Source organism: Capricornis sumatraensis, chromosome 20 (assembly GCF_032405125.1).
Source record: "Capricornis sumatraensis isolate serow.1 chromosome 20, serow.2, whole genome shotgun sequence".
In the NCBI taxonomy this organism is placed as follows: Eukaryota; Metazoa; Chordata; class Mammalia; order Artiodactyla; family Bovidae; genus Capricornis; species Capricornis sumatraensis.
The window spans coordinates 9,420,882-9,447,380 of NC_091088.1; the positions used below are offsets into that span (position 1 = coordinate 9,420,882).

The following is a 26,499-nucleotide window of genomic DNA, read 5'->3' on the forward strand; positions in this document are numbered from 1 at the left end:
TATATGAAAAAGTAGAAAAAAAAAAAACACTGTAAATGCGTGGCAATCATATAAACTTCAGGGAAAAGAATCATTTTACTATAATTTAAAAATTTTAAGAATCCATTTGTGTTGATTCTACCTCTCAGAGAGGTTTGATGACTAGAAAAATTTGACTCAGATAAAAGGTGATTTTGATTTTCTTTATTTATTTTAACTTTTGCAGACTAGTGATGGTCTCCTCTCTTTCTTCCCCCATTTCTGCATACAAGAAACTGCATGGACCATCATACAGCACAATGGCTCTGATGTCACAAGAGTCCGAAATACCAACCCAGAGAACCCCTACACTGGGTTTTTCGAGTATGTGGCCAGCATGGAGCAACTCCAGGCCACCATTAACCGTGCGGAGCACTGTGAACAGGAGCTGACCTACTACTGCAAGAAGTCACGGCTCGTAAGCAAGGAAGGTAAGTGAACTGGGGCATCCATCCCCCTACTCATGGGGTGCCTTACTGCACCCGCTCCTGCAGAGTTTTAATTCTGCCAACGTGGTGGCATAGAGCTGCCCAGGGCGTGTGCTCCCCAAGTGTTTAGCAAGCCTGTCACAGTCGGGAAGTCACAGAGATGCTATCGCCTGAAGAAAAGAACGTGGTCAGCTGACACTGAGCTTTGTTCAAAGCCTTGATTGTCTCTGGCGTCTCTTCCTGGCCTCAGTCGGAGGGCTTCCTCCTCATACTCGGTGAGTGCTCAGTGTCGGTCCCTTGTAAAGGGCAAGTGACACATTCAGTTTGTTTTTATCATGGGAAAGAGCTAATAAAAATATGACTCCGTTTTCTGAAAGTGACTCTTCCGTGTGACTCTTTCACAGATTGTTGACAAGTTACCCTCTGGGTATAACTGAAAATTAGAGCAGGCTGCTGGAAACATGGCTTTTCCCCCCAGTAGCTCAAATAGGAATCAGAAAACCATGTTTAACTCTTTCTCTTATTCTACCTTTAATAACCTTTGATTTCTGCTCCTGAATTCTGATTCTAGTTTGTGTTTTCTCCCTTTAGAACGTCTCATTATGTGAGACTGTCTCGAGTCCCACCAGGTCTGCCTCCATGTAGGCTTTAATGACCTGATACATGAAGCTATTGCAAGACCTTTCCTACTGGCCTCTCAACTGGCCATCAGTCCTTATCTCCTACCCACCCAATGTAGCATCCAAACGATTAATCTGTGTAAAGAAAATTAACCTTTAAGAAACACTGCTTCCATCAGGACCCTGTACTGTTTAAGAAGCTCTGACGTCCTCCTCGTTCCTCTATCCAATACAGACTCTTCTGTCTAGACACCTCCATGCCACCAGGTGGAGGGTGGGGTAACACATATAAAGTGAGATTGAAGTGAGCTTCCCTAGTGGCTCAGACGGTAAAGCGTCTGCCTGCAATGTGGGGAAGATCCCCTGGAGAAGGAAACGGCAACCCACTCCAGTACTCTTGCCTGGAAAATTCCATGGACTGAGGAGCCTGGTAGGCTTACAGTCCATGTGGTCCCAAAGAGTCAGACACGACTGAGCATCTTCACATCACTCACCTCTCTTTCCAGCTGTCCAGTGCATCATGCTTACAGTGATCCTACCAGTTTAGTATGCAACTGATGGTTCATTGTTAGTTAATATCTATCTTGGAATCTTTAAAAACAAAGATAAGCAAGTGTGGAAGTGTAGTCTAAGAGGAAAACTGAAAGTCACTTAGTCGTGTCCGACTCTTTGTGATCTCATGAACAAAGGATACTGGAGACGGTAGCATTTTCCTTCTCCAGGGGATCTTTCCAACCCAGGAATTGAACCCAGGTCTCCCACATTGCAGGCAGATTCTTTACCAGCTGAGCCACAAGGGAAACCCTTCTAAGAGGAAATAGAACCATAAATACAGAAGGGTAAATGAATGTGATGAAACAAAATGGAACTAAGTTGCTTGACTAGAGAAGAAAGAAAAGGAAAGACAATCGTCAGAGTCACAAATGAGTCAAACTCTAAAAGAACCAGAAAACACAGTCCCCAAGGATGTTAGTGAGCAAAGCCGAGCCCCACACGACGACGAGGGGATGGCAGTGAGGGTGAAGGAGTTTCGCGCCGTCTGGTGGCCCCGCACAGCTTGCTCTTGAGGCTCCCCAGGTGTTTCAGCCAGGCTTGGGAGCCACTGGTGAAGAGAAAAGTAAACTCTCGAAGGTTGTAGAACCGGGGTTGGGGGTAACCATTGAATACACAGATTTTCTTCAGGTCCATGACCCTAGAATCCATATAGAATGGATTTGAGGTGGAAAAGAGGGAACAATTTGGATTTTGAGGTTACAGTAAGGAATGTGTGGGAAAGAGCAGGAAGGTGGTGTGAGACAAGTTAAATTTACAGTTTCAAATCTTGAAACTATAGCAGCATCAAGCAATAACGGTGCTGTGATTGTGGATGAATAAAGTGGAAATGTTTATGAAAATGTTTCCAGCAAGATATGGGTCCTCCAGCTCGGCACACTGAAAGGGTGGTCAGTGTGAATACCCAAGCCATTTGGAATTTTATTCGTAACTATGGGAGCAGAAGTGATCCACTGTCATTCTTGATATTTTATCGTTTTAATTTCAACTTTAAAATTTTCTCATGTTTTTTCTAATTCTTTCTTATACAAATTCTTTAGGACACTTCAGTAAGACTAAGGAAATCAGAAGTATTTGGTATCTTTAAAACATTCAGTGGTTTCTACTTCATAGGGAAAATAACAAATTTAGATGTGAAAATACTATTCAGTATTTAAGAATAATGATTTTTTTTTTAATCTATAACCACATAATGTTTTAAGCAGTGTGTCGAAGTAGATCTATTAAATGTTTCAAGTAGGTTTTGCCTTCAGTTGACGAGTTAATCGTGCAGTTAAAGAGAATGAAGATTGCTGATATTGAGGACTACGTTAACAGAAGCCTCCCACAGCTCCTTGATTTCTTGGCACAGTGCACAGGGATGTATAGTAATGCTGAGTGAGAACTTGCCTGCATTAGCACAGATCCAATGTAATAGTAAGATTTTATGAGCATTGGCATTTGTAAGGAAGGGAGAAATTAGTAAAAGTAAGGCTAATGGCCACAACTTGAACGGTTTGAAAGTCAGTGGAAAAATGATCGCACACCTTTGAGGAGCTGACTGATTTGATGTCACCTTCTTCTCATGCCCTGACTCTCCAGTGACTGTGAGTTTTCCCCTCTAACTTGTTTTTCCCCTAAGACAGATTGCCTGCAAACCATATCTAAATGGTCTATTCCTTGCTCTAGCTTTTTGGCATCATTTTAGTCTTAGCTCTGTGAAGGAGCTGGTAACTGAACATTCATCATAGAAAGAAATGCATTTGGTTGAGGGAAACTTTGTTTTTGAGTGTCATATTTGCTTTGGGCATAAAGATCTTTCAGCGTTATTTCTGTAGTCTCTGAAGAAGTAGCCAAGCCAGTAAACAGAAGAAAAAATGTGTACTTTCGAATATATCTTGAATCATAGTGAGGGAATGCCATACCATGCCTAAACAGCTAGTTTATCTTTAGTCGATAAGTATACTGAGATAAATCACTGACTTTACACAGCATTTCATAATGTTCTAGTAGGCATTTTATGTTCTCAAATCAATTTTGTTTCTCATATGTTAATTACCGTGGATTATAATTTGATGCCTTGTTGTTTCAAAAAATTATTTTTAAGGAAATGGCATGTGTGAACTCTCAATACATTTTTTTTTTACTATTATGCCTGAATTAAATAGAAACTGCAGGTTTCTTTTCTACTCAAAGAAAAATATATCAATCATTTAAGCTTAAATAATGAAAAAGTTTTAAAAAAAGCTTTCCTAAGGAAATACCATCAGTTATGAAGTTTGGAGTATCACTACATCAAACCAGTCTTTCCTCCTTTCATTCTTTTTAATGATTTGGGAAAGAAGGGAATTATACTGGGATGGAAGGTCACGGGTTATAAAGCAGATGTCGTTTTTCTCACCTTTATTTTTCAGATGGAACCCCTCTGAGCTGGTGGGTTGGAAGAACCAATGAAACACAAACTTATTGGGGCGGTTCTTTGCCTGATCCTCAAAAATGTACTTGTGGATTGGAGGGGAACTGTATTGATTCTCAGTATTACTGCAACTGTGATGCTGACCGGAATGAATGGTGATTTTTATGATTTCCTTATGCAAAATCAAGTTTATTATTAATTTTTTAAAATGAATCATGCCACATATTTAGGTAGGTAGATACTGAACAACTTAGTACCGTGAAGAAATTAGATAAAGGTATGTTTTGATGAAATGTATTGCAACTAATCTGATTTCTAGATGGGAAGATGATGATCCTTTTATTTGAATTTTGTGGTAATAGAGCATGAGTCATACACCTTTTATTTTCGTAATATGAAATAGAGGCATCTGTTTCATGCTTGCTTTTCATTTTGAGTCAATTATCATTATCTTTAAAATTAAGTATAATTAAGAATTATATTCTCAAAACATAGTTGCATAAATATATTAAAACTTACATAAATTACCTTTAAATAAATATATTTAATACTAACATATCTCTTCAGTAGTCTTGCCTATAAACCTTTAAATATGTAAGCTTCGACTTTCCCACAATTACTTAAGCATGTAGCTCTTTTATTTTCTTAAAGGATGCACTATACTGTGAAAAACTGATATTCGGTTCATCATATTTTGAAAAAGGAAATCTATAATATTTAGATTTTATATTGAGCTTGAAATGTTTCATTTATTCATTTGACATTACATTTATTCATTTGAAAAATATCAAAGACTGTTATATCAAAAAGCAGATTATTTGATGCCTCTAAAGGAGGCATCTGTATGGAGTCATTATTGTACTTTTATTGTTATGTGTTCAGCATGAAGAACATTGTCTCACTTAGAGTCTGGTTTTTCAAAATTTCTACTATTTTTGGAAGATATATTTTTTTCTTGCTGCCTTCACACACACACACACACACACACACACACAAATGCCCACAGTGTATTTTAAAATATGAATAAAATTTTTTAAAAAATTAATCTAATCTATTTTTCTTTGAGTGGTAAAGAATCTACCTGCCAGTGCAGGAGATGCAGGTTCAGTCCTAGGGTCAAGAAGATTCCCTGGAGAAGGAAATGGCAGCCTACTCCAGTATTCTTGTCTGGGAAAGCCCATGGACAGAGGAGCCTGGCAGGCTACAGTCCATGGGGTCACTAAAGAATCAGACATGATGTGGCAACTAAACAACAACATCAGTCACCAATAACTCTCCTATCTCTGCACGACATTTTATTCATCAAAAATAATTTTTAAAAATAAGATTTTGAAACTTTTCATGTTAAATTCTGCCTATGCTTAAGTAGCTTGTGTAGAACTAACCTAACCCCAGATAACATTTATAATCCCAGGAAAATTATTTATTAAAAACATCAACTTGAAGCAAGGAGAGATAAGAAAGCATTCCTTAGCCATCAATGGAGAGAAATAGAGGAAAACAATAGAATAGGAAAGACTAGAGATCTCTTCAAGAAAATTAGAAATACCAAGGAACATTTCATACAAAGATAGGCTCAATAAAGGGCAGAAATGGTATGGACCTAAAGGAAGCAGAAGATACTAAGAAGAGGTGGCAAGAATACACAGAAGAACTGTACAAAAAAGATCTTCATGACTCAGATAATTACAATTGTGTGATCACTCATCTAGAGCCAGACATCCTAGAACGTGAAGTCAAGTGGGCCTTAGGAAGCATCACTACAAACAAAGCTAGTGGAGGTGATGGAATTCCAGTTGAGCTATTTCAAATCCTAAAAGATGATGCTGTGAAAAGGCTGCACTCAGTATGTCAGCAAATTTGGAAAACTCAGCAGTGGCCATGGGACTAGAAAAGGTCAGTTTTCATTCCAGTCCCAAAGAAAGGCAATGCCAAAGAATGCTCAAACTACCACACAATTGCACTTATTTCATATGCTAGTAAAGTCATGCTCAAAATTCTCCAAGCCATGCTTCAGCAGTACACGAACCATGAACTTCCAGATGTTCAATCTGGTTTCCAAAAAGGCAGAGGAACCAGAGATCAAATTGCCAACATCTGCTGGGTCATGGAAAAAGCAAGAGAGTTCCAGAAAAACATCAATTTCTGCTTTATTGACTATGCCAAAGCCTTTGACTGTGTGGATCACAATAAACTGTGGAGAATTCTGAAAGAGATGGGAATACCAGACCACCTGACCTGCCTCTTGAGAAACCTATATGCAGATCAGGAAGCAACAGTTAGATCTGGACATGGAACAACAGACTGGTTCCAAATAGGGAAAGCTTCCATCAAGCCTGTAAATTGTCACCCTGCTTATTTAACTTACATGCAGAGTACATCATGAGAAATGCTGGGCTGGAAGAAGCACAAGCTGGAATCAAGATTGCCGGGAGAAATATCAATCACCTCAGATATGCAGATGACACCACCCTTATGGCAGAAACCAAAGAAGAACTAAAGAGCCTCTTGAAAGTGAAAGAAGAGAGTGAAAAAGTTGGCTTAAAGCTCAACATTCAGAAAACAAAGATCATGGCATCTGGTCCCATCACTTCATGGTGAATAGATGAGGAAACAGTGTCAGACTTTATTTTGGGGGGCTGAAAAATCACTGCAGATGGTGATTGCAGCCATGAAATGAAAAGATGCTTACTCCTTGGAAGGAAAGTTATGACCAACCTAGACAGCATATTAAAAAGCAGAGATATTACTTTGCCAACAAAGGTCCGTCTAGTCAAGGCTATGGTTTTTCCGGTGGTCATGTATGGATGTGAGAGTTGGACTATAAAGAAAGCTGAGCACAGAAGAATTGATGGTTTTGAACTGTGGTGTTGGAGAAGACTCTTGAGAGTCCCTTGGACTGCAAGGAGATCCAACCAGTCCATCCTAAAGGAGATCATTCCTGCGTGTGTATTGGAAGGACTGATGTTGAAGCTGAAACTCCAATACTTTGGCTACCTGGTGCCAAGAGCTGACTCATTTGAAAAGACCCTGATGCTGGGAAAGACTGAGGGCAGGAGGAGAAGGGGACGACAGAGGATGAGATAGTTGGATGGCATCACCAACTCAACGGACATGAGTTTAGGTAAACTCCAGGAGTTGGTGATGGACAGGGAGGCCTGGTGTGCTACAGTTCATGGGGTTGCAAAGAGTCAGATAGAATTGAGTGACTGAACTGAACTGAATTGAACTTGAAACAAGTGGAAAACAACCAAATGTATGCAGAAACTCCCAGGGTTGGGAGCCTTCAACCCTTCAAAGAAGGGAGTATCAGTGGATGAGATTTATGTTTAGATGCCTTTTCTTTGAAACTACTCACCAGATCACCTGCCGTGGGGTGGCTAGAACTCAGATTACTGGAGTCTGGTGGTGGGGTGCATGTATCAGAGGAGATTCAGAGCAACCAGAATGACTGCAAATGGATTTCTGGACATTTTGGAATGGAGAAAACCACTTGAGAGGAGACCACTGTATCATTTCCTCTAGAACCCTGACCTCTGAGCTGCACATGCACAGGGGCGATTTCTAGGAACCAAGCAGAGAGATGCAGTTGGATCACTGATCCCCCGATACAGGGATTTCAGCAGCAACCACCAGAGAGACCAGATTGGGAGTATAAGTCTTCTTGTTTGACTTGGGCTTTGTAAAGCCCTAAAATAGAAATGACAGAAGGTCCAGGCCTTTACAGCAAAGACTGTCCCCAGACTGAGTATAATTGAAAACTACCAGTGGAACTGACCCAGGTCCACCCCAAGGAAGTAAAAACAACCCTCCAGCATTTATTGTGATAAGGTTGTGATTTAACTATTTGTGAAAACAAAAATCAAGCCTTCTGAGAAGGAAAGCAGATTCTAGAGTCTCTACAGTGTATCACTCATAATATCCAGAATATTATAGCAATGGTTGCTTATTCCAAAAAAAAGCATACTTTGATCCAAAGTTAAGAAAATAAAAAGTTCCAGCAGAAACAGGTGCTGGGTCACTGGTGTCTGATTAGCAGGCAAACATATTAAATCAACTGTTAACAAAATGTATAAAAAATTAAAGGTAAAAATGATCACAAAGGAACCAAGGGTATTCTAAGCAGATAAATGAGAACTGTATTAAAGAGGCAAATGTACATTTTAGAACAGAAAAGTACAACATCTGAAGTTAAATATTCCCTGCATAGATTTCAACTCTTATGGGAGTTAGCAAAAGAAATCTTCAGTAAACCTAAAGATCAGTAGAAATCATTCAATCTGAAGAACGCAGGGGAAAAAAAAATTGAAAGAAAAATTGACAGACCCTTTGTGGCTTGTGGGAAAATACCTATGATTTAACAGGCAAGAAATTGGAGTCCCAGAGTGGCAGGAAATAAAATGAGGCAAAAGTATATATCGTTTGATGAAACCATGGCTGAAAAATCTCTCAAATTTGCTTAATAAACATCTCTGGAAGCAAGCCCCCCAGGTGGCCCTCAGTTATCCACACTGCCTGTTATTCACACCACTGTGTAATTTCCTGCCCTTGTGTGTTGCATGGACCTGTGACTTGCTTTTAAAGAATAGTATATGGTAAAGTGATGAGATGTCACTGCAGAGACTGAGCTAACATGCTGGAAATTCACTCTCTGCATCTTCTAGCCTTCTTGTTGGATTCAGCAGCCTGCCATGTTGTGAGCTGTTGTGGACAAAGAATCGAGGGTCGCCCTCAACCAACAGCTAGTGAATACCTAAGGCTTTCAGTTCAGTGCCCAGCAAATAGTGAATACTGCCAATAGCCACAGGAGTGAGCCTTCCCCACCCAATCCCTGAGTTGACTTCAGTCCTTGCCAACACTGAGTGTAGCCTTAGACACTGAACCAGAAGGTCGTAAAGCAGAAGAATCACAGGTTATATAAAAGGTCTTACGTCACCACTTTGTTTTGGGGGATAATTTGTTATGCATTAGTATAAACAGATAACTAATACAACTTCAGTGATGTTTTGAAAGTAGCCAGTTTGGGTGAATCTGGTGGAACACCTTCCACACAGGGGAATCAGGATGCAAATGAAGGTGACCTCCCATCAGAAGACAATGAAATGATACCTTTCGTGGGGAAAGAGAAGGCAGTGTCGACCTAGACTTTGACAGAGGACAAAAATACATTTCACAAATGAAAGTAAAATAAAGTCCTGTTCAGATTAAACAAATGCAGAGAGACTTTGTTGTCAGCAGAACTGTACCATAAGAAATAATGATGGAAATTCTTCAGGCTAAACAGACCGTTTAAAACAGATCTTCAGGCGGGAATGAAGGGCGCTGGGAAGTGTGAATATGTCAGTAAATGGAAAAAGCAGTGTTTAAATTTTTCTCTTGATTAAATAAATTAAAATTCACTATTTAATTGTATTATAAAGCTTGCAGCATCTGGATTTAAAACATATTGCAACCATGGCATAAAGAACAGGTGTTTGTGTAGGAAGGGTGTTAAAAATTATCCCATAGTAAGCTTATGACATTTTAAATAATACAACATAAAATCTAAGTAGACTGTGATGAATTAAGGATGCATCTTATAATCCATGAAGCAAATATTAAAATAAGCAGATATATAGCTAAAGAGTGAGTGAAAAAATAAAATTGAATACCAAAAGAAATATGGAGTAAACCAAGAGGAGGCATGAAAGGGGGAGAAGAGATACAAGATGTCCCGTGGGAGGAAAAATAAGAAATAAATACCAAAACGATAGATCTAAAAACGCACTATCAATCGTTACATTAAATGGCAATGGATTAACCATCTCATTTAAAAGGCAAAAAATGGCCAACAGAACTTAAAAGCACCAGCTATTTTCTGACTGCTGCTGCTGCTGCTGCTGCTGCTGCTGCTGCTGCTGCTGCCAAGTCGCTTCAGTCGTGTCCGACTCTGTGCAACTCCATAGACAGCAACCCAGCAGGCTCCCCTGTCCCTGGGATTCTCCAGGCAAGAACACTGTTCTGACTGCAAGGAACACTAAAACGCTGCCCTGATTTTTCATCCTCAGATGAGCCATTTGCTCCCGACCCTTTTATGTGTACCCATTCAGTTCAGAACATCTTGGCTTTGAAATGCAATAAGGACTGTTGTTTACTTTCTAACTCTGTTAATCAGAATAATTTAAGAACCTTGCTGTTGTTGTTGTTACTGTCTTTCAGGACCAATGACACTGGGTTCCTCTCTTATAAGGAACATCTGCCAGTGACTAGGATTGTGATCACAGACACTGGCCGGCCGCATTCAGAAGCAGCTTATAAACTGGGTCCTCTGCTTTGCCGTGGAGACAGTAAGTGGTGGCAACGCGCCCTCAACGTGTCTGAGCAGAGAGATGTCACCTAAGAGCCACGTTGCTACATAGTAATTAGTCAGACTTCTCTTTTGAAAACCCATAAGCAGTGTCTGAAATAATCCCCCTAGTCAGTCAACAAAGTGCCCCTATAGAATGGAAAGCCCTGGAATAAATACCGTAACAGCAGGCCTTGTTAAGATTCCAAGAGAAAGAAACCACAAAGCATCTCTGTTTGACTGGTTCATAAATTCATTCCATCCTTCCTCAGTGGCTACATGCCATTATCCATATAGGAACACCTCAGTTTTGCATAACATTATTAAGGATGTATGGTGAGTTTTCTACTGTTGGGCCTGGGGTGAAATTAGAACATCAGTAGAATCAAAGTCAGTTTAATCAAACATGTTTCAACTTTCATTCTCCCCCCCACCCCCAGTTTGTGTGTGTTCTTACTCTGAATCAGTAGGACCTGCTGTTTTGTATATTCAGTATATAAATACTCTGAACCGGAATTTTTTAGTTAAAATATATTGTCACAGAAAATACATATTTTCAGCAGAGAATGAAATGAGCATATGTGGCCATTTATAACCTCTCTGAAGTCAGTTAGGTTCGAGACTGATTCATTACTTTTTTATGCTTTTAGTTACTTCCAGAACTTAAAATGCAAATAGAAGAAATATTTATTTACCTTAAAAGTATATCCTGAAAGGAAGGTTTATTCTAGAGGCTCAACAGAGAAAGAGTTGATCTGACAATGCATTGAATTTATGGAGATGCATGGCGGAAGTTGCTTAGCTAAAAAGCAAAGATGATACTGGCCTATAAAAAGGTGTATGTACATTGTAAAAAAAAAATGGCCCGCCATTATACCTACCATCCCTAATCTTTATCATCTCAACTTCCTGGTCTGCCAGTAGGCCTTACACAGTCACTTGAAGATGACATAGGATATTTCATGGAGGGAAAAGTTATGTACAAAGAGATGAGGTTGTAAACGCAGGCTGCATCCACAGAGGTGCAATGATTTTGCGTGACAATGGAGAAATTGTTCTATTCATCACATGCACTCCTCACAGCTGGCTCTGATCTGAACGCTGCAGAGGCTTAGGCCAGTTTCCCCCACTTACCACCGTCCCTGGGAAATTGTTCTACTTTGACTGAGGTCGCTGCCAACTCGATTCCTTAGGGGTTCTTTCTTGCAGACTTCCCGTCTTGAACTTGAGCACACAGCATCTTTTCACTCAGAGCAGGGCTTCTCCATCCCAGGCGACTCACTCCCTTAGGGGACATTTGGCAATATCTGGAGATGGGTTTGGCTGTCGCAGCTGTGGGGGGTTGAGGGCTACTGGATCCAGAGGGAGAGGCCAGAAATGCTGTGAATATCCTGCAATGCATAAGACAGCCCTCCACCACAGGGCGTATCTGGTCCCTGAGGTCTGTGGCGTGAGGCTGAGAAACCAAGCATTTAGCTGTTATGAGAATGGGGGTGCAGAGGGAGGCTCACAATATTAGGACAAGGATTAAAAACAGTGTAAGTGTTTGGAGACCTGCGGGTTCACCTTGGACATTAATGAAACAGTCCCCGAGTTTTCCCTGGCCTTCCTGTCCACCACATCTACTTTAGGGTTGGGGCTTATCCTTACGTGAGTTCACAGAGCATTTTCTGCATAAATGACCCTGTTTGAAGAGCAGCAGTGTCAGAGTAATGAATGCCTCCCATTTTCTCTGTGTGGGCAGCCTGCACCCCTGAAGGTGCAAAGCCCTAGACACGTTTATTATTATTATTTTTCCTTTCCAAATGAGATAAATGGGGCAGATGTGGGGCTTCTAGATATGGGATCATGCAAAGTGGGCCTTAAAAGCAGAGGAAAGTTATGTGAACGTTATCCAGAAGGCATTGGGGCTGGAACACTAATTAGGACTGGGATACTTTAAGGCTAAGAACTGGCTTAGTTCTCATGATCCAGGAAAGTGACATTTGAGTATAAGACAAGGACAATGACAAAGGCTTGAACTAGGCAATGGTTGGCATGGGGCTTAGATAAAGGGCTCAGTCAGGGAGGTGAATTCAGTACGGTTTGGGGTGAGGGTGACAGGGTATGAGGATGACCTCCAGGTTTCTGACTTGAGTAAAGCTGGTGACACTGTTTGTTGAGACAGTAAGAATGATTCGTTGAGACACAGAATTCTTAGATTTTCTTTGAACAGAAAAATGGAAAGATGAAAATAAAAAGAATGGTATTTTGGTCTTATCACACAAAGCAGATATGTTGAAATTTTCATATCTAGCCATGTTTCTCTAGGAAAGAAAAAACAACCCAGAAGCCTTGAGAAAGCAGGAACAAAAATAAGTGAGACCCACAGGTACCAGATACACCAGATGCCAGCTGGCTTCTAATTCCAAGTCTTTATTTTCATTTTTTAAAATGTGGATGGGTGTGAAATTTTGTTACTACTAGTATTATTGTTTAATGTCAGAAGTCACAGATAACATTGGTAAACATTTTACCAAAAGCACAGAAGATATGAATGATAAAGTCCCCTTTTTAAAGTTGTTCTGCAGATATAAAACTTCATAAATATTGTTGACCTAAAGAATTTATGAATATGAAAATAAGTTTTTTGAAAAAAATATGTGAAAAGTAAATGGCAGAATTCAACATCCTATTTATAAAAATTAAGGAAACTAGGAACTTAAACTTCCTCAGTATTTTAAAAGACATTTGTGAAAATCTAAAAATCTGATGCTTTATCCTGAATTGTCACAGACTTAATACTTCCTCTCTAAGATCAGGATCTAAACAAAGATGTCTGTTCTCACCAATCCTATTCAGTATCATACTTTGAGTTCTAGCACAAGTAGTAAGTAAAGAAAAGGAATTCAAGGCCTATAGATTAGAAAGGAAGAAATAAAATTCTCCATTTATAGATGACATGGTTTTCTAGGCAGAAAATTCCTAAGAACTTTTTAAAAAAGTGAGTTTAGCAAAGTAATAGGATGCAAGTTCAATATGCAAAAACAAATTATATCTCTGTATGCTAGTAATGAAAAATTGAAATTTTAAAATTACCTTTTTATAGCAGAATTAGAATCCATTTGCAAAAACAGAAGAATTTCAACCATACTTCAAACTGCATACCAAAAATAATTCAAATTAATCATAAACTTAATGTAAACCCACAAACTATAAAACTTCTCTAAGAATATATGGAAGAAAATCTTAGTGACCATGGGTTAAGCAAAGATTTTTTAGATAGAGCATCAAAAGCATAACTCATAAATTTTTAAATGATAAATTGAGGTTCATCATAATTAAAAACTGCTTTTAAAATGATATTGTTTAAAAAATGGGAAGAAGAGTCACACATGGGGAAAATACATTTGCAAAGTCCATATCTGATAGAAGCTAAATATATGAAGAACTTTCTAACAGTGCAATTAAAAAAATTCAGATTAACAAATGGGCAAATGATTTGCACATACATTTTGTTAGATGAAATACACAGATTTCAAAGAAGCACATAAAAAGATTTTCAATATCATTAGTCATTAGGGAAATGTACTACATTTAACACCACAATATATATACCTGTATATAGCTATCAGGATGGCTGACATTGTAAAAATATAATAAAACAAAAAAAACTGACAATATCAACTGCTGAGAATATAGAGCAGCTGGAATTCCTCATGCATTGCTGGTGCCAAGTGTAAAATGATACTGTCACTTTGGCAATTTTTCATAAATCTAAACACACATTTACTATAAGATCAGCAATCCCACTCCTAGGTATTTGCAGAAGAGAAATGAAATATCTGTATGAACAGGTTTATATTGGTTTTATGCATAGTCTTCTAAAACTGGAAACCACCTAAATGTCAGTGGTTTAATGAATAAACCAGTGAGTCTGAGTGAACTCCAGGAGATGGTGATGGACAGGGAGGCCTGGCGTGCTGCGATTCATGGGGTCGCAAAGAGTCGGACACGATTGAACTGAACTGAACTTAATGAATAAACCAGTGAATAAACATTCCATTTTACTGTGGTATATCTACACTGTACAATGGAATATTACTAAACAGTAAAAAGAAGTGCTCTTCTGAGAAACACCAACAACATGGATGAATCTTCAGTACATGATACTGACTAATAGAAGCCTGACTTAAAAGGCCCTGTGCTGGATCATTCAATTTCTAAGATATTCTGGAAAAAACTAAACCATAGGAACAGAAAAAAAGATCTCTTTTGCCAATCACTTCAAGGCAAGAGGAATTTTACAAAAGAGAACAGGTAAAGGAGATGTTCTGTGTCTTGAATGTTACGGTAACTTATGTGACTTGAAGCATTTGTCAAAATTCCTAGATCAATACACAGAATTACTCAGTTTTATTCTATGTAAATTATTCTCAGTACATCTGACTCAAAAAAAAAAAAACCCTAAAAATCACAACCCACAACTAAACATTAATAATAGTACAGATAGTTATTGTTGCTTAATCTTTAAAGACTTTATTTTTAAAATAAATTTACAATGAAACAAAGGGAGATTACAGAGGTTTTTCATATATTTCCTGTCCTCATACATGTATAAACTGTCCCATTAGCAACATCACTCACCAGAATGGTACTTTTTTTTTTTAAGCAAAAAAAAGGTTGCTTAATTTTAAAGTTGGGTCATTAAAAAAATATCAATAGTTAAACTTGTAAGACATAAAAACTAGTAAAGATTTTAATAACATGGGTATTCTCCAGGATACTCCTAGGATTCTACTGAATATGTTTCTGACTTTTACTAACCTTGGAGACAGAGGATCAAAAGAGCAGATCATGGGAAAACATCTGGGTCTACAGTTAAGAGAAAGGTGATAACTAGGAGGGTTTATGTAGGTATTTTCCTTCCTGCTCTCTCAGGAGAAATGGGACCATCTTCATTTGTGGGGTGCCATCATAAGTCTTCTAGACCAATTCTTATTCAACTTCAGCATGTGTTAAAAATTACCTGGAGAGCATGCCAATTGTAGCTGTGTTATCTTCAGCACTCTCACCTCACACTAAGGAGAAAGAGTAGAAGTCTAGTATTGACCCACCAGAGTTAGATGATTTTTTGACATCAATCAGAAAGTGCTGAGGGAAAGGTTCATAACAATACAGGCATACCTCAAGAAAAGAAAAAATTCAAATAAATAACCTAACTCTACACCTGAAGCAACTAGAAAAGGAAGAAATGAAGAACCCCAGGGTTAGTAGAAGGAAAGAAATCTTAAAAATTAGGGCAGAAATAAATGTAAAAGAAACAAAAGAGACCATAGCAAAAATCAACAAAGCCAAAAGCTGGTTCTTTGAGAAGATAAATAAAATTGACAGACCATTAGCCAGACTCATCAAAAAACAAAGGGAGAAATATCAAATCAATAAAATTAGAAATGAAAATGGAGAGATCACAACAGACAACACAGAAATACAAAAGATCATAAGAAACTACTATCAGCAATTATATGCAAATAAAATGGACAACTTGGAAGAAATGGACAAATTCTTAGAAAAGTACAACTTTCCAAAACTGACCCAGGAAGAAATAGAAAATCTTAAGAGACCTATCACAAGCATGGAAATTGAAACTGTAATCAGAAATCTTCCAGCAAACAAAAGTCCACGACCAGTCAGCATCTCAGCTGAATTGTACCAAAAGTTTAGAGAAGAGCTAACACCTATCCTACTCAAACTCTTCCAGAAAATTGCAGAGGAAGGTAAATTTCCAGACTCATTCTATGAGGCCACCATCACCTTAATACCAAAACTTGACAAAGATGCCACCAAAAAAAAAAAAAAAGAAAGAAAGAAAGAAAGAAAATAAACTACTGGCCAATATCACTGATGAACATAGATGCAAAAATCCTTAACAAAATTCTAGCAAACGGAATTCAACAACACATTAGAAAGATCATACATCATGACCAAGTGGGCTTTATCCCAGGGATGCAAGGATTCTTCAATATCCACAAATCAATCAGTGTAATACACCACATTAACAAACTGAAAAATAAAAGCCATATGATTATCTCAGTAGATGCAGAGAAAGCCTTTGACAAAAATTCAACATCCATTTATGATAAAAACCCTCCAGAAAGCAGGAATAGAAGAAACATACCTCAACATAATAAAAGCTATATATGACAAACCCACAGCAAACGTTATCCTCAATGGTAAAAAATGAAAAGCATTTCCCCTAAAGTCAGAAACAAGACAAGGGTGCCCACTCTCACCACTACTATTCAACATAGTTCTGGAAGTTTTGGCCACAGCAATCAGAGCAGAAAAAGAAATAAAAGGAATCCAGAGTGGAAAGGAAGAAGTAAAACTCTCACTGTTTGCAGATGACATGATCCTCTACATAGAAAACCCTAAAGACTCCACCAGAAAATTACTAGAGCTAATCAATGAATATAGTAAAGTTGCAGGATATAAAATCAACACACAGAAATCCCTTGCATTCCTATACACTAATAATGAGAAAATAGAGAAATTAAGGAAGCAATTCCATTCACAATTGCAATGCAAAGAATAAAATACTTAGGAATATATCTGCCTAAAGAAACAAAGACCTATATAAAGAAAACTATAAAATGCTGGTGAAAGAAATCAAAGAAGACACTAACCTGGGTGGGGGGGAGTGGAAGAATCAATATAGTGAAAATGAGTATACTACCCAAAGCAATCTATATATTCAATGCAATCCCTATCAAGCTACCAACAGTATTTTTCACAGAGCTAGAACAAATAATTTCACAACTTGTATAAAATACAAAAAACCTCGAATAGCCAAAGCAATCTTGAGAAAGAAGAATGGAACTGGAAGAATCAACATGCCTGACTTCAGGCTCTACTACAAAGCCACAGTCATCAAGACAGTGTGGTACTGGCACAAAGACAGAAATATAGATCAATGGAACAAAATAGGAAGCCCAGAGATAAATCCATGCACCTATGAAGACCTACAAGACCTTTTAGAACTAACACCCAAAAAAGATGTCCTTTTCGTTATAGGGGACTGGAATGCAAAAGTAGGAAGTCAAGAAACACCTGGAGTAACAGGCAAATTTGGCCTTGGAATGTGGAATGAAGCAGGGCAAAGACTAGTAGAGTTTTGCCAAGAAAACGCACTGGTCATAGCAAACACCCTCTTCCAACAACACAAGAGAAGACGCTACACATGGACATCACCAGATGGTCAACACCAAAATCAGATTGATTATATTCTTTGCAGCCAAAGATGGAGAAACTCTATACAGTCAGCAAAAACAAGACCAGGAGCTGACTGTGGCTCACATCATGAACTCCTTATTACCAAATTCAGACTCAAATTGGAGAAAGTAGGAAACACCGCTAGACCATTCAGGTATGACCTAAATCAAATCCCTTATGATTATACAGTGGAAGTGAGAAATAGATTCAAGGGCCTAGATCTGATAGATAGAGTGCCTGATGAACTATGGAATGAGGTTCGTGACATTGTACAGGAGACAGGGATCAAGACCATCCCCATGGAAAAGAAATGCAAAAAAACAAAATGGCTGTCTGGGGAGGCCTTACAAATAGCTGTGAAAAGAAGAGAGGTGAGAAGCCAAGGAGAAAAGGAAAGATATAAGCATCTGAAAGCAGAGTTCCAAAGAACAGCAAGGAGAGATAAGAAAGCCTTCCTCAGTGATCAGTGCAAGGAAATAGAGGAAAATAATAGAATGGGAAAGACTAGAGAGCTCTTCAAGAAAATTAGAGACACCAAGGGAACATTTCATGCAAAGATGGGCTCAATATAGGACAGAAATGGTATGGACCTAAGAGAAGCAGAAGATATTAAGAAGAGGTGGCAAGAATACACAGAAGAACTGTACAAAAAAGATCTTCACAACCCAGATAATCATGATGATGTGAACACTCATCTAGAGCCAGACATCTTGGAAAGTGAAGTCAAGTGGGCCTTAGAAAGCATCACTACGAACAAAGCTAGTGGCGGTGATGGCATTCCAGTTGAGCTGTTTCAAATCCTGAAAGATGATGCTGTGGAAGTGCTGCACTCAATATGCCAGCAAATTTGGAAAACTCAGCAGTGGCCACAGGACTGGAAAAGGTCAGTTTTCCTTCCAATCCCAAAGAAAGACAATGCCAAAGAATGCTCAAACTACCGGACAATTGCACTCATCTCACACGCTAGTAAAGTAATGCTCAAAATTCTCCAAGCCAGGCTTCAGCAATACGTGAACCGTGAACTCCCTGATGTTCAAGCTGGTTTTAGAAAAGGCAGAGAAACCAGAGATCAAATTGCCAACATCCGCTGGATCATGGAAAAAGCAAGAGAGTTCCAGAAAAACATCTATTTCTGCTTTATTGACTATGCCAACGCCTTTGACTGTGTGGATCACAATAAACTGTGGAAAATTCTGAAAGAGATGGGAATACCAGACCACCTGACCTGCCTCTTGAGAAACCTGTATGCAGGTCAGGAAGCAACAGTTAGAACTGGACATGGAACAACAGACTGGTTCCAAGTAGGAAAAGGAGTACGTCAAGGCTGTATATTGTCACCCTGCTTATTTAACTTACATGCAGAGTACATCATGAGAAATGCTGACTGGAAGAAACACAAGCTGGAATCAAGATTGCTGGGAGAAATATCAATAACCTCAGATATGCAGATGACACCACCCCTATGGCAGATAGTGAAGAGGAGCTAAAAAGCCTCTTGATGAAAGTGAAAGAGGAGAGTGAAAAAGTTGGCTTAAAGCTCAACATTCAGAAAACGAAGATAATGGCATCCGGTCCCATCACTTCATGGGAAATAGATGGGGAAACAGTGGAAACAGTGTCAGACTTTATTTTTCTGGGCTCCAAAATCACTGCAGATGGTGATTTCAGCCATGAAATTAAAAGACGCTTACTCCTTGGAAGAAAAGTTATGACCAACCTAGATAGCATATTCAAAAGCAGAGACATTACTTTGCCGATCAAGGCTATGGTTTTTCCAGTGGTCATGTATGGATGTGAGAGTTGGACTGTGAAGAAGGCTGAGTGCCGAAGAATTGATGCTTTTGAACTGTGGTGTTGGAGAAGACTCTTGAGAGTCCCTTGGACTGCAAGGAGATCCAACCAGTCCATTCTGAATGAGATCAGCCCTGGGATTTCTTTGGAAGGACTGATGCTAAAGCTGAAACTCTAGTACTTTGGCCAGCTCATGCGAAGAGTTGACTCATTGGAAAAGAGTCTGATGCTGGGAGGGACTGGGGGCAGAGGGAGAAGGGGACGACCAAGGATGAGATGGCTGGATGGCATCACAGACTCGATGGATATGAGTTTGAGTAAACTCCGGGAGATGGTGATGGACAAGGAGGCCTGGCGTGCTGTGATTCATGGGGTCGCAAAGGGTCGGAGATGACTGAGTGACTGAACTGAACTGATGGACACCTTATCTTTGACAAAGGAGGCAAGATTATACAATGGAGAAAAGACTATCTCTTTAACAAGTGGTCCTGGGAAAACTGGTCAAGCACTTGTAAAAGAATGAAACTAGGACACTTTTTAACACCATACACAAAAATAACCTTGAAATGGTTATTATTTATTAAATATTAAATATCTTATTAAATATCTTATTTAATATCGAAACATAAGCCAGACACTATAAAACTCCTAGAGGAGAACATAGGCAAAATACTCTCTGACATTAATCACAGCAGGATCCTCTATGACCCACATCACAGAATATTGGAAATAAAAGGAAAAATAAACAAATGGGACATAATTAAACTTAAAAGCTTCTGCACAACAAAGGAAACTATAAGCAAGGTGAAGAGACAGCCTTCTCAATGGGAGAAAATAATAGCAAGTCAAGCAACTGACAAAGAATTAATCTCAAAAATATACAAACAACTCCTGCAGCTCAATTCCAGGAAAATAAACGACCAATCAAAAAATGGGCCAAAGAACTAAACAGACATTTCTCCAAAGAAGACATACAGATGTCTAACAAACACATGAAAAGATGCTCAACATCACTCATTATCAAAGTGATCACTCATTATCAGAGCAAATCAAAACCACATGAGGTACCATTTCATGCCAGTCAATGGCGCTATCCAAAAGTCTACAAGCAATAAATGCTGGAGAGGGTGTGGAGAAAAGGGAACCCTCTTACACTGTTGGTGGGAATGCAAATTAGTACAGCCACTATGGAGAACAGTGTGGAGATTCCTTAAAAAACTGGAAATAGAACTGCCATCAGTTCAGTTCAGTCGCTCAGTCATATCCAACTCTTTGCGACCCCGTGAATCACAGCACGCCAGGCCTCCCTGTCCATCACCAACTCCCAGAGTTCACCCAAACTCATGTGCATTGAGTTGGTGATGCCATCCAGCCATCTCATCCTCTGTTGTCCCCTTCCAGCATCAGAGTCTTTTCCAATGAGTCAACTCTTCGCATGAGCTGGCCTAAGTATTGGAGTTTCAGCCTCAGCATGAGTCCTTCCAATGAATACCCAGGACTGCCATACGACCCAGGAATCCCACTGCTGGGCATACACACCGAGGAAACCAGAATTGAAAGAGACATGTACTCAAATGTTCATCTCAGCATTGTTTGTAATAGCCAGGATATGGAAGCAACTTAGATGTCCATCAGCAGACGAATGGATAAGAAAGCTGTGGTACATATACACAATGGAGTATTACTCAGCCATTAGAAAGAATACATTTGAATCAGTTCTAATGAGGTGGATGAAACTGGAGCCTATTTTACAGAGTGAAGTAAGCCAGAAAGAAAAGCACCAATATAGTATACTAACACATATATATGGAATTTAGAAAGATGGTAATGATAACCCTGTATGCAAGACAGCAAAAGAGACACAGATGTATAGAACAGTCTTTTGGACCCTGTGGGAGAGGGTGAGGGTGGGATGATTTTGGAGAATGGCATTGAAACATGTATATTATCATATGTGAAATGAATTGCCAGTCCAGTTTTGATGCATGATACAGGATGCTCAGGGCTGGTGCACTGGGATGACCCAGAGGGATGGAATGGGGAGGGAGGTGGGAGAGGGGTTCAGGATGGGGAACACATGTACACCCATGGCAGATTCATGTCAATATATGGCAAAACCAATACAATATTGTAAAGTAATTAGCCTCCAATTAAAATAAATTTATATTAAAAAATAAAAAAATAAAAAATTAAACCTAGAAGAAACAAAGATGTGGAGAAATTAGAAGATAAGATAGTAGCAAGATGGGGTGGGAAGATCTCTCAAACAGAAGACAGATCACCAGTCTGGCACCTTTTACTTGCATAAAAATAAATGTTTGGTTTTTTTTTAAGGAAAAAATAAAATAAATAAATATTTGTTCTACTTCCATCACAAAAGAAATTTTAGTGTTGAATTCAAAGCATAGCTAGTATTACTTTTTCTTTTAAGAATATCATAGTTTCTGTTTAGTTTTTGAAAATGGAATTGTTCAACTGTTTTCACAATAAAGTTAACACTAATTGTTTAAAGAAAAAAAAAGAAGATACCTGCATGGACCTTCCCCTCCTTCTGCAGGTCCTCTAGCACAAAGACAATTCATCAGCCACTGATGGCATCTGCCATCATCATCTCTTCACTTGCCTTCTTTCCTTCATCTGTGAAACACCCGCAGTCCTTTCCCTGAAACCACTGACACCCTTTCTCCACGAAGCCTTCCACAGGTCTCTAGAGGACTTATTCCTACACTTTCAAAGAATGTTGAGTAAATTATGAAGATACACTTCTTGTCCTGGCTTTTAATTATTTCTGAGCCTCTCAAGAGCAGGTCCATTCCTCATTTATTATTGTATCTTGACACCTAGTACATTACTTGTTACATGAAAGATAATCAATAAATAGCAGTTTATGGAGGAATAAGAATGATCCATCACCTACAGCTCGAGAAACTTATAGCTTGTGAATTATTCATGAGAGACAGGAGTAAGTTTTTGATTGTACTTATTAAATGATATGCAAATATATTTTAATTAAAGGAGTTTTGATTACATTTTGAAAGATATTCTGATCTTAAAAAAATCACATACTACACAGGACATCTAGTTCCATCTTGAGCCATTTGTGATTCATGTACATGGGCTTGAGACCATGAAAGTGCTTTCAAATAAGCACATAATTTTACTTAATTATTTGATTTTCACACTTTTGATGGTATAGTGACTTTTTGTAAAACTGAAACATGTCTACTTCTTGGAGAAAACATATTTGTAAATTATTTTGCTTTTTGTTTTCTGTTCTTTTGAAAAGATCTACAGTATAAGCTACTCATTGACATTTAAGAAACTTCCCAAATGTGGGAGAACCAACATTCTTTCTAACACTTTTTAAAGGTTTCCATGTTTTAGAGACTGGGAATCTTGATAATTCTCAGGACTACAATAATCTCTTGTGACAAGTTTCTACACATACATACCTTTATTTGTTGTTTTACTTTTAAACATTAATGATAGTTGATATGAAGTAACTATAAAATCTTAAGATATACAGATATGTCAAAGAAAACACTATAGTAATCACCAAGAGTCACACAACTCAGAAATAGTGACTAATACGAGAGAGCATTATTCCAGACATTTCTAAATATCGCTAGTGCAGGGTTTCCCAACCTTGGCACTCTTGCCATTGGGCTGATTGATTGCTTGTGACGGTTAGGCGCTGTCCTGTCCTTTGTGGGACATTTAGCAGTATCCTTGGACCCTACCCACTAGAAGCCAGAAACATCCTCCCCAGTAGTGACAACAAAGTAAGTCTCCAGAAAAAGCCAAATGTTTCCTGGGGTCCGGAATAGCCCCAGGTTAAGAGGCACTATTCTAGATAGAGGAATAGAAAAAGAGATTCAGAAATATGAACTGAAACTGACAGAGAAAGAAGAAACAAACTGAAGCCACAGGGATTGATTTATATTATTTATATACCTAATAAACATGTATTCAATGTGCTAACTTAAACTTTATAAAAGTTTTAAAGGTTGTAGAGTCACTAGATTCTCTATTAAAGTCTTTTGTATTCTAGACAGCATTGATCTATTCTGAAAAATGTGAAAATTAGCATGCATCTGTCATCTCGTCTTCTTTTTCTCCCCCCACCTCCCAATTTTTGCTAGTTTTGCTATTATTTGTATGGTTGTCTATTTTTTGAATACTAACCACTGGTCCTGATGTCAGAGGCCCTCTATTCATGAATGAATGTTTTTCTGTTTATTCTTGGATGAATTGCATTTTCAGGTAATGATATTTTCTCTTTTTTTTCCTTTCTGAAAGACTCAAGCGTGTTGCATTTCCTGAGTTGGCACACGCTTGAGAATATTGGTTGCCTCTGAACTCTAAACTGAAGTTGGCTGGTTTAATCTTATGCTGTTTGTTGGTAACAGCTCTATTGAGATACAGTCCATGTGCCCTGTAATTCACCTATTTGAAGTGTACAATCTGATGGTGTTTCAGTATATTAAATGGAGTTGTATAACCATCACCAGAAGCAATTTTAGAACATTTTCATACCCCATAAAGAAACTTGTACCTGTTAGCACACTTTCCATTTTCCCCAAACTCCCACCCCAGCCCTAGTCAACCATGCATCTACTCTTTATCTCTGCTGAATTACCGATTCTAGACATTTCATACAGGTGAAAACACAGAATGTGGGATCTTTGCGACTGGCTTCTTTCACCTAGCGTCACATTGGCAAAGTTTATCCATACTGTTCGTTCGTTCATTTGCTCAGTTGTGTCCGACTCTTTGCGACCCCATGAATCGCAGCATGCCGGGCCTCCTTGTCCATCACCAACTCCTGGAGTTCACTCAAACTCACGTCCATCGAGTCCATGATGCCACCCAGCCATCTCATCCTCTGTCATCCCCTTCTCCTCCTGCCCCCAATCCCTCCCAGCATCAGAGTCTTTTCCAATGAGTCAACTCTTCGCATGAGATGGCCAAAGTCCTGGAGTTTCAGCTTTAGCATCAGTCCTTCCAAAGAAATCCCAGGGCTGATCTCCTTCAGAATGGACTGGTTGGATCTCCTTGCTAGTCCAAGGGACTCTCAAGAGTCTTCTCCAACACCACAGTTCAAAAGCATCAATTCTTCGGCACTCAGCCTTCTTCACAGTCCAACTCTCACATCCATACATGACCACTGGAAAAACCATAGCCTTGACAAGACAGACCTTAGTCGGCAAAGTAATGTCTCTGCTTTTGAATATGCTATCTAGGTTGGTCATAACTTTTCTTCCAAGGAGTAAGCATCTTTTAATTTCATGGCTGCAATCACCATCTGCAGTGATTTTGGAGCCCAGAAGAATAAAGTCTGACACTGTTTCCACTGTTTCCCCATCTATTTCCCATGAAGTGATGGGACCGGATGCCATTATCTTCGTTTTCTGAATGTTGAGCTTTAAGCCAACTTTTTCACTCTCCTCTTTCACTTTCATCAAGAGGCTTTTTAGGTCCTCTTCACTATCTGCCATAAGGGTGGTGTCATCTGCATATCTGAGGTTATTGATATTTCTCCCAGCAATCTTGATTCCAGCTTGTGTTTCTTCCAGTCCAGCATTTCTCATGATGTACTCTGCATGTAAGTTAAATAAGCAGGGTGACAATATACAGCCTTGACGTACTCCTTTTCCTATTTGGAACCAGTCTGTTGTTCCATGTCCAGTTCTAACTGTTGCTTCCTGACCTGCATACAGGTTTCTCAAGAGGCAGGTCAGGTGGTCTGGTATTCCCATCTCTTTCAGAATTTTCCACAGTTTATTGTGATCCACACAGTCAAAGGCGTTTGCATAGTCAATAAAGCAGAAATAGATGTTTTTCTGGAACTCTCTTGCTTTTTTGATGATCCAGCGGATGTTGGCAATTTGATCTCTGGTTTCTCTGCCTTTTCTAAAACCAGCTTGAATATCAGGGAGTTCACGGTTCACGTATTGCTGAAGCCTGGCTTGGAGAATTTTGAGCATTACTTTACTAGCATGTGAGATGAGTGCAGTTGTGTTTGAGCATTCTTTGGCATTGCCTTTCTTTGAGATTGAAATGAAAACTGACCTTTTCCAGTCCTGTGGCCACTGCTGAGTTTTCCAAATTTGCTGGCATATTGAGTGCAGCACTTTAACAGCATCATCTTTCCATATTTGAAACAGCTCAACTGGAATTCCATGGCCTTCACTAGCTTTGTTTGTAGTGATGCTTTCTAAGGCCCACTTGACTTCACATTCCAGGATGTCTGGCTCTAGATGAGTGATCACACCATCGTGATTATCTGGGTTGTGAAGATCTTTTTTGTACAGTTCTTCTGTGTATTCTTGCCACCTCTTCTTAATAGTGTAGATTATATCAAATATTCTTTATTCTTTATTTTTTAAGGCCTAGTCATTCCTTTGTCTGGATCCACCGCATTTTGATCATCCACTAATCAGTTGTTGGCCATTTGTGCTGGTTTTGCTTTTTGTCTATTATGAATAATGTTGCTGTGAACATCTGTGTCTAAGTGTTTTTTGGGACATGTATATTTCCACTTCTCAGGCATATACATTTAGGAGTGGAACTTCTAGAGTATAAGGTAACCCTGTATTTAACCTTATAAGAAAGTGATGTAATGTTTTTGCATCACATTTTGTGACTCTTCAGTTTGTACATAATATCCTACTTGACTTGCACTAAGAGATTCAGTCAGTCTTGTCTTTTCTAGCTTTTTAAGGTGTCTTTTGATAGATACCTTTTGATTCATATTTCATTATGAATTAATGTTCTATTTTTAATTTTCACCAAAAGATCTTGGATGTGCTTTTCTCTCAGAATTCTTTCAAATTTGGTTAGACTTACCTGTTACCTTAATACTTAAAAAAAAAAGTTAGGTTTGCTATATTTCCTTTCAGAAATTTGTAGACAGTGCTCCTTTATCTTCTAATGTTTAATGTTGCTGTGGGAAATTCTGAGGCCTAATTGACTTTTCCAGCTTGAGATGATTTGCTTTTTCTGACTGAATTATTGAAGGAATAGTTATCCTTACAGGTCAGTAACTTAAAACTCAGTGCTGTGTGCTGCTGCTTTTTCCTAAAATAGGACATGATGTGGTAAAATGTATGCCTGCAT

At 38.8% G+C, this 26,499-nt stretch overlaps 1 protein-coding gene across 6 annotated transcripts in view; it reads left to right on the forward strand.

Annotated features, from left to right (window-relative positions):
* The window catches only part of CNTNAP4 (contactin associated protein family member 4), a 280,255-nt gene that overhangs the window by 207,091 nt on the left and 46,665 nt on the right, over positions 1 to 26,499 (forward strand). For all 6 annotated transcript variants that reach the window (XM_068991747.1, XM_068991751.1, XM_068991753.1 and 3 more), the window contains 3 exons: positions 252 to 449; positions 4,012 to 4,168; positions 10,212 to 10,339. In XM_068991747.1, coding sequence (XP_068847848.1) covers positions 252 to 449; positions 4,012 to 4,168; positions 10,212 to 10,339 — 483 coding nt within the window. The remainder of the gene's footprint in view (positions 1 to 251; positions 450 to 4,011; positions 4,169 to 10,211; positions 10,340 to 26,499) is intronic.